This window comes from Phoenix dactylifera, chromosome 17, assembly GCF_051530095.1.
Source record: "Phoenix dactylifera cultivar Ajwa chromosome 17, Ajwa_hap1_PhDact_Kaust_v1.1, whole genome shotgun sequence".
Lineage (NCBI taxonomy): Eukaryota > Viridiplantae > Streptophyta > Magnoliopsida > Arecales > Arecaceae > Phoenix > Phoenix dactylifera.
Genome location: NC_143206.1, coordinates 4,277,615 through 4,286,172, shown reverse-complemented (window position 1 = coordinate 4,286,172; position 8,558 = coordinate 4,277,615). Strand labels below are relative to the sequence as shown.

Sequence of the window (8,558 nt, the reverse complement as noted above, 5' to 3'; positions counted from 1 at the left end):
CGACCTCCTTGGGGCAAGATAGCCCAAGTGAAGATACTAGCTCTTCAGACGGTCGATCATCGAGACATCAACGGTCCTTCCTGGTGAATGCGGCCTGCAAACACCGCTAGTGACCATCAATTCTAGGAGGCAAGTCCCCCAGTGTTCTCTGATGGTGAGTTTGAAATTTGGTCTGAGTTTGAGACTCAACCCTTAGAAAAGGCCAACCACTAATGAGGCAAAGGCACTCTTTTCTAGCGACCTTAACTCCCTTGCTTACGTGCATCATCCATTGCTCCAATTACAATAGTACAAGCTCATCAACAAGGTACATATGCAAAGGAGTGGATGTGAAACACTACAATTCAGATAAAATAGTAACTCATGTGGGCAGTTCAAAGGTAACAAAGCTCTCAGTGACTACAACATCTAGGAGTCCAACACTTACCTTGCACTATGCTACTCTTATGTGGCCACATAGGAATCCTCAATTAGGTGGTCCTTGGCGAAGACCCAACACAATTATATTCAATTGTAGCCAAAAATTTGTGCTCTGCCATCAGAATAGCCTGGCTTCTGTCCTTTGCGGCATGCTGTGACATGACTTGCAATTCCATCACTAGTCTGGAGACTTTAAGGTCTGCATCCTCAACTTAGGTTGTAGCCAACTTCAATTCCACCTTTGCCTCCACCGCCTTATGACGGACTGACGCCACCTTCATGGCAACCAGCTCACTTCAGCAAAGGACGAGCATGTCTTCGATTTCCATCAATCGCTCCATTGCCTATCGAAAGTTCCACCGAATGGACTTGGAATAGTCCCAACATCCCAATAACTCGTCAGGCTCAAGCGAAGGAGAAAGGTAGCAGTGAAGAGTTGTAGAGATCGACCCCTTTCTCCAAATGGCTAATCCTTGCTCTATTTACAGAGGGTCCCCAACTTAATGACTTGCCGCATGTCCAACTCTGAATCCCTAGGTGATTCGCATTCATTTCAGAAAATATATCCTACGAATCGGCTGTTGGGACGGCATCATCCAAAGTCATCATCCAAATAAAGATGATGCAAAGCTCAAGGGTAGTTCTAAATACACCCCCCCTATTGCTCAGGACACCCCCCAAAAATTAAAAAAAAAATACCCAAACTAACCTTTAGTGTAATTACCATATTGCCCTTGAAATTTTCTCAGTACACCCCCCTTCCTCCTCCTCCGTTTCGTGCTCCGTTCGGCACTGGATCGCCGAACAAAATTCTTCTGTTCGGCTGAACGGTGCCGAACAGAAGGCTTCTGTTCGGCGATCCAGTGCCGAACAGAAGGCTTCTGTTCGGCAACCCTCAACCGAACAGAATCCTTCTGTTCGGCGGAGGAAAGGGGAGGAGGGGTAGGAGGGTGGGGAGGAGGCGGCGGAGGGGGGAGGGGTAGTTGGAGGAGGGGGAGGTGGAGGAGGAGGAGGAGGAGGGGGAGGTGGAGGAGAAGGGGGAGGAGGGGTAGGAGGAGGAGGAGGAATGGGAGCAGGGAGGAATAGGGGGTGGAGGAGGAGGCAAAGAAGGGGGAGAAGGCGGAGGGGGATGCAGAGTAAGAGGGGATGGGGATGGGGGGCGGAGGTAGAGGGGTGGAGGAGTAGGAGGAGGGAGGAGGGAGGAGGAGGAGGAGGGTGAATAGGCGGAGGAGGAGGGGAGAGGGATGAGGGGGAGGCAGAGGTGGGCGGGAAGAGGGGGAGGGGGAGGAGGAGGATGAGGAGGGGGGAGGAGGAGGAGGCAGAGGCGGGGCGGAGGAGGAGGGGAGAGGGATGAGGGGGAGGCAGAGGTGGGCGGGAAGAGGGGGAGGGGGAGGAGGAGGAGGCGGAGGCGGGGGGTGGGGAGGGTGGGGGTAATTTAGGAATTTTCAATTTTTTAGGGGTGTCCTTAGCAAATGGGGGGGTGTAGAGAGTATTTAATTTTTTTTTAATTTTTGGGGGGTGTCCTGAGCAATAGGGGGGGTGTATTTAGAACTACCCAAAGCTCAATGAATCCTTGTTTGAGAAAAGTCTCTTGGGACCTCGAACACAGGTCAGCATGACGACAATCTCACCTTTACGAGGAAAGGGGATAGCGCCCAGCCATATAATGAGTAATGACTGGGGTGTAGGCCGCTTGTTCCTGCCATAGTGCTCTCACCAGCTAGTCCCAGGCAGCCTTACCTCGAGCCAGATGCTGAACCATTCTGAATTATGTCACAGTCAAGATATCGACATGCCTGACCTAAGCAGCTAGATTGAAGTCTACAAGTCGAGTAATCCTGAGCTGAACGCTTGGAGAAAATTGAGCAAACAAGTGGAAGACGAGGAGATAACTTCATTCATTCAAAGGATAGGAGGTGGGTCAGGAAGGACAGAGTTAGGATTTCATGGTAGGAAGGGATGGGCTAAGAATCGGAGGTTAAAGTAATACTAGCCCTCTGGACCAGCAATTATACAACCGGTCAACTGAAGCATTATATTATAACAGGGTCTATGGAGGGGCCGGCAATTAAATTGATGTATATTTCGAGCACCAGGCTTCGAGTCTGTTCAAGGATCGCCTAAGCTCCTGACCTTGTCCTATCTGAACAAATCTGGTCTCAAAAGCCGAACAAAGGAACCCGGCCGGACAAGCCTCGGGCTTGTCCAGATCATCTCCAAAACGAGTCCGCTTCCGTTATAGTCCTCCGACAAGTGTCCTCCGAATCTAATGAGAGTAGCCGCTAAGATCGACTGTTGAGGTCGACTTGGGGACACCGATGGAGGCGCCGGCGGCGCTGCCGAGCTCCTCCGTTCTCCCCCGCCGCCTTCGAGGTTTTCTTGACGACCATTTCAAGGCCCTGGAGGACCTCTCCACGGCTCCATCCCTCGTTGCCCGGCTGAATCGAGAGTGCGGCGATCTCGAAACCGATCTCCTCCGCCTCCGGAATAGGCTCTCCCTCGCCGCGTCCACATGGCTCTCTCGCTCCGACGAGGTCCGAAGGACGCTACTCCTTCTCGATCCCGGCTTCGAGGGTTCTAATGCTCCCCCATCTCGAGGTTCCCGCGGCCACAACCCTAATTCCCCAGCTCCTCCATGTGCGTCCTTTTCTGTTTAATTATTTTGTTTTCTTGGTGTATTCTATGTGCTTTTGTCTGGTTGGATCTTGTGAACATGTTAATGAATTCGTTGGGACTTAGATGGAGAGGTGGAAGCGGGATTGCCGAGTGCTGGGAGAATCTTGCAGGTGGAATTACCTTTGCTTGCAAAGGAAGTTGGTCGGATCCAGACGGTTCGTAGCTATGCTGGTAAAATTTCTATTTTGTTTCCCAATTTATGGAAAAACGATTGTATATTGAAGTGTCCGGACATTGTTTAGTGTTAGAATGACTGATTTTAATGTTCTCGGATCTAGTTTGGCAACAAAACAGAGACCGAAGCTTTACTCTTTACCGACAGAAAGTAGCCATTATGATTGTTTAGCTCTGTGTTGCTTATATATGCATCAAAAGAGGGTACGAATTTATACTCCGAAGTGATGGAAACTATGCATGTATTTAATTTTTAACATATAATATAAAGATGTGTATAATTCTGACAGATAGTGCTGTAAATGTGAGTTTATGTAAATATATACAATGCTGGAGGTTCTGGAATTTCCTCTTATTTTTTAAGAATTTTCTAGTCCTCATCATTTGTTTTCCTGAAATGTTATCCAGACCGCACTGATTTTTTTTTTAAGGAACATGTCATTAGAGCTGGTACATAAATGGAAACTCATGGACCGTTGGTAATTGTTCTCTGTCTCTATCAGTTCAAGGATTCTTTGATCTTTTAATTATCTCTGAGAGCCAAAACATATATTTTTATATGTTTATTTCTAGAAATTTTTAGCAATGGAGTATGAACATGAGAGAAAGGCCTTGCTAAAGTTTAGTATGATAATTAAATCCAGGTGCCAAACTCTCATTTTTATACATAATTTTTCTTTGTTTTGTAAAAGTTTATTTCAAATAAATGAAAGCACATAAAGTTAAAGTTCACCTTATTCTGTGTTTGAACACCTTCTTTTCTGTCTGATCCTTTTCTAAATCTTGCTTTAGACTGTCAAATTAACTTGCGAGACTTATCCCAATGTTCATATTTGATACAAAATCCATTCATGATTATACTTGATGTGTTAAGAGCTTTTAAACATATAGTGACATGTTACAAAGACATAATCATATACTATTATTTGGAAATCACAGATGGTGGATAATTTAACCAGCATTTGCAATTTTCCCTATGAAAGGTAGAACTTTAATGTGAATAAATGAACATCAAATATTTACAAAGCAATATTTTTCCGTATGTGCCAAATTTTTAGTAATTATATTTATGACTAGTTATATACTTTTTCTTTTTTTGAGAAAACATTAGTTAAATACTTGTTAACTTTGAAGACTATTTCTAATACTTCTAACCTTGCAGAGACTACACTAAAGCTGGAGGCTCTGGTTGGTGAACTTGAAGATGCTACATTTGCTATAGTGAGCCGTTCAAGAAATGATATCCTTTTTAATCATTCAAATGCATCAATTGCATCTGTGAGTCCATTTGAACATTTCTACTGTCCTGTTTTCGTTTCTTTAGATTAGTAATGTGAGGACTGAGATCAGAGGATTACAAGGATACTGGAGTTCAAAAAGACTTACAACTACGGCCATGGAAGTGATTCTGTATTATCGTTTATCTTGTGACAAGTGATGAAGGGCTCTAACCAATTTTCTTTTTTGAAATGTAGGGTTGTGGACAGAAGGAAGGAAAGCTACTGCTTGCTATTAAAATCCTGAACAACATAGAGGAAATTCTGGCAATTGTTGCACGTAGAAGACCTTTATGGAACCGTCTAGTCATGGTTGTTGATTCTAGAGTAGAAAAGACATTTTCTGTTTTGAGGCCTCAAGCTCTTATGGATCATCGAGCCTTACTTGCATCTCTTGGGTGGCCTCCATCCCTTTCGACATCTGGCTTAGAAAGGGACAAAAGCTTGGAAATTCCAAACCCCCTAGTGCTGATGGAAGGAGAAAAGAAAGAGAGATATTCTCAAAGCTTTATAGAGCTATGTGCTTTGCAGCATTTGCAAGCTCGACGGGAGGAACGGCTACTTGGTCTTCTAGAAAATCAGAAGGGGCATAAGCTATTAGGTCGTACCAGTTTGGACAGACAAACCTGTGATTATAGTCTTTGGACTATCGATGAGCTCGTGCGCCCTATTGCATCAAGGATGGAATTCCATTTTTCTAGATGGTTTAATGAACCAAAATTCATTTTTGCACTTGTTTACAAAATAACTCATGATTTTATGGATGGAGTGGACAATGTTTTGCAGCCTTTGATTGATCAGGCAAGACTTGTAGGTTCTAGTGCGAGAGAAGCTTGGGTGTCAGCAATGGTCAAATTGCTTACCAAATATTTAGAAAGGCAAGTGCTTCCTATTCTTGCTAAAACTTATGATGCCAGAGATGGAAACATGGAGGTCATTTCAGCGTGGCTTCAGTTGGTTGACCTTATGATTACTTTTGATAAGCGGATGAAAGTTCTTGCAACCTCGGTAACTCCACTCATGGGGCCTCTTTCAGCGTTTGAGGGATTTTCAAGATCATTGCCGATATTGTCAATATTTAAGGAACATTCCAATTGGCTCCGGACATGGGCTGAGATAGAGCTCAAGGTTGCTGATGACAAACTAAAATCTGAGTTGGAGGATAAGAGAAGTTGGTTCATTGATTTTGGAATGCAATCAGAGTTTTCCCATAACAAAGAAGCTGAGTCATTCCTTCTTTCCACTAGAGAAGACTATAAAGCTCCACCTATTGTAGATTCTGTTATTAAAATTGCATGGTCTATGATAGAAAGGGGTCAAGCTTTACCAAGTAAACCAATGAAAGCTCAATTTATTAGGTGTTCTGCAAACATTTTCTTAAAACATTTCTTCAACATCTTGTTTGAACGCTGTCAAAATATGAAGTTCATGGCAGCTAGCGTAGAGGATGATGAATTACTGAGAATTGCTGGTGCAGTAAATGCTGCCCGGTTTTGTGAATCTGTTATCCGTGAATGGAGTGAGGATGTTGGCTTCTTGGAGATGAGTGCTGTTGAAGATGACCAGAAAGGAATCTGCCAACACTCACATGGTTCCTTTTTTGAAGATGAAATCAATTGTCTTGTGAAACTGGAGACTGATTGTCTTGAGGAGACACTGTCTGCTCTTCTACTGGAATTTGATGCTCTTTGCTGGTGTTATGTTCAGAACATTGAACAGTGGGAAGGTGAAAATATTGAATCCAAAGACCAGATGTTAGATGAAGAAAGTATGACTGTCTCGCTTGGGTTTGTTGAAGCATTAGACATGCTGAAAGACCGTATCAGCATCTTGAGGTTAAATCTTAATTCCCAGGACTTTCTGGATCTATGGAGAAGCATTGCAGGTGGTCTTGATCATTTCATTTTCAGAAGCATCCCTTTGAGCGGTGTTAAATTCTCTTGCCAAGGAGTTAATCAATTCAGAACTGACATGGAAGCACTTTTGCTTGTTTTTAGTTCATTTTGTGCTAGGCCTGAAGCTTTTTTTCCATTCACAAGTGAATCTTTGAAGCTTCTAACCATGCAATGTAAAGATGCAGATTTTCTGCTTGAAATGCTATCAAAGAGTGAAAGTGAAAAGGAAGAGTGCCTAAGACTCCTAGGGTTGTCCCATGTAACCATTAGTCAAGCTGAACTAATCATGAGGAATAGGAAATTTGTCAGTTGATAACTGGAGGAGAAAAGATGGTGTTTCACTTTGTGGCTTTTATGGGTTCCTCAACTAAATCATGTCATTTATCGAACTTCAAGTCTTTTCCACATATAGAAAGATTAAAAATTTCAACCATGTATCTATACATTTCTCTACTAAGAATTCCCATGGCTGGAATGGAGATGAGTTTTTTTTTTTTGGGGCTTTGGCAGGTATATCATACAATACGTATACGAATACATCCTGTTGCTGGAAATTGGACCCGAGGGCGGCCGTCGGCTGAGAAGGAGGAGCTCCGGTGCTTGAACGGCAGAAGGGTGGTGGTCAATCGGCGGGCGGCGTCCTCCAGGTGACCTGCAAGAAGCCGGTGGCCGGGATTTTCGGCGCCGGCCCTCCGATGCTTAAGTCAGAGGGGGCTAATATGTGAGAGGAGGTGGAAGATGTTTTTTCAGGATTTCAGAGTCCAACCCCCCTCCCAGATGGAGGGGTTCCCCTTTTATAGATGGGTATTGTATTACCTGTGAAGTGACGGGGCAGATTGTCCATTTTGCCATAATTGAACACGATCATGTGTATTAATAATGTCGTGGGAGATTAGACCGGAGTCAGTGAGTCATCGTGGCTGATCAGACGTGGTGGAGTGGTTCAACTGCCTGTCGTGGAGGGCTTGAGATCTGTAGATAACAAGCGCATTGATTGCTGAGCGAACTGGAGATCAGCAGGGGCCATACACTTTAATGGTTGAGTGAGCCGGAGATCAATAGAGATCATATGCTTTAATGGTTGAGTGAGCCGGAGATCAGAACAGGCCATGCGCATTAATTGCTGACGGCGAAGCAGGGTATGGTCTCTGGCTGAACTATGGAGGGGTGAATAGTGAGGTTAGATTTCTGAGGTCAAGTGCTATGAGGGGGCATCTCGGAGTCCGGCATCTGGTCGGGCGCCGAGCTGAGCTAGTTGCCTTCAAGTTGGGCGCCTCTGGTCCGGGCGTCGCCTGGTCGGGCGCCTTTTGGTCGGGCGCCTTCTGGTCAGGCGCTTTCTGGTCGGGCGCCCGCAGGTTATCCTGGGATTACTTAGTTTTTCCCCTAACACTACCCCCCGACTTCCTAGTTCGAGCCGCTTGCGAGCTCGAGCGTGGGAAGTAGTGATTTAATGGCGCTCCACGTTATTTAATGCTGCATCGGTGGGGGCCAGTGAATTTCGAATTTTTACGGCGCTCCGCACGTTCCAAGGTGTTATTAATAGGAGAAGGCGGGACGACGCCTTTTCACCGTCTGAAACGGCCTCGCATCGTGGGCTCATGATGGGGCTCCACGATCCGATGGGATACCGTCTTGATTTGGTATTCAAAGCATCGATCTGAATAGGACACGTCGTTTTGACCCCTCGGTGCCGACGTGTGGTATAATCTGGACGGGAGGCGGGATTCTGTCTCGCCGATCTGGACCATTGGAGAGATTTATATAAACCCTTGACCCGGTTTCAGGATTTCTATCTGGTTGCCATAATTTAGTGTTTTCCAGTACTCCCTCGTTTCTTCCGGCGGCCTCCCGAAACGGTTACTCCGGCTTCCCTACTGCTCGTTTTCATCTCCGACGAGGTTTCAGTAGGTGCTTTCTCCCCCCTTTTGTCTGCTCGGAGAGTTTTTTGTTTTTTTGGATTTTTTCCCTTTTTGATCATTTCTTTGGGATGGGTCGTGGTCCGGATGAAGTTGAGTCCACCATGAGTGAGGAGGAAATGGAAATGGCTGAGGAGTGGTTTTTCCCTCAGCGAGGGTTCCGTCTGGAACCTGCGGGGCCTGGGGATAGGATAACAAGG

General features: G+C 45.3%; 1 protein-coding gene across 1 annotated transcript; it reads left to right on the top strand.

The window, feature by feature from the left end:
• The first annotated feature begins 2,531 nt into the window (after positions 1 to 2,531).
• LOC103699070 (RINT-1 / TIP-1 family) lies at positions 2,532 to 6,771 on the top strand. Its single transcript, XM_008781114.5, has 4 exons — positions 2,532 to 3,057; positions 3,160 to 3,267; positions 4,433 to 4,548; positions 4,746 to 6,771. Exons 1-4 carry the CDS (start codon positions 2,739 to 2,741, stop codon positions 6,753 to 6,755), a joined length of 2,553 nt encoding a protein of 850 aa, XP_008779336.1. The 5' UTR covers positions 2,532 to 2,738; the 3' UTR covers positions 6,756 to 6,771.
• The last annotated feature ends 1,787 nt before the right edge of the window (positions 6,772 to 8,558 follow it).

Bases quoted from the DNA above. Each gene is read 5' to 3' on its own strand.
- LOC103699070 (XM_008781114.5), top strand. From the start codon at position 2,739: ATGGAGGCGCCGGCGGCGCTGCCGAGCTCCTCCGTTCTCCCCCGCCGC. The intron at 3,268-4,432 runs GTAAAATTTCTA...CTAACCTTGCAG, and splicing joins GACGGTTCGTAGCTATGCTG to AGACTACACTAAAGCTGGAG. The intron at 4,549-4,745 runs GTGAGTCCATTT...TTTGAAATGTAG, and splicing joins CAAATGCATCAATTGCATCT to GGTTGTGGACAGAAGGAAGG.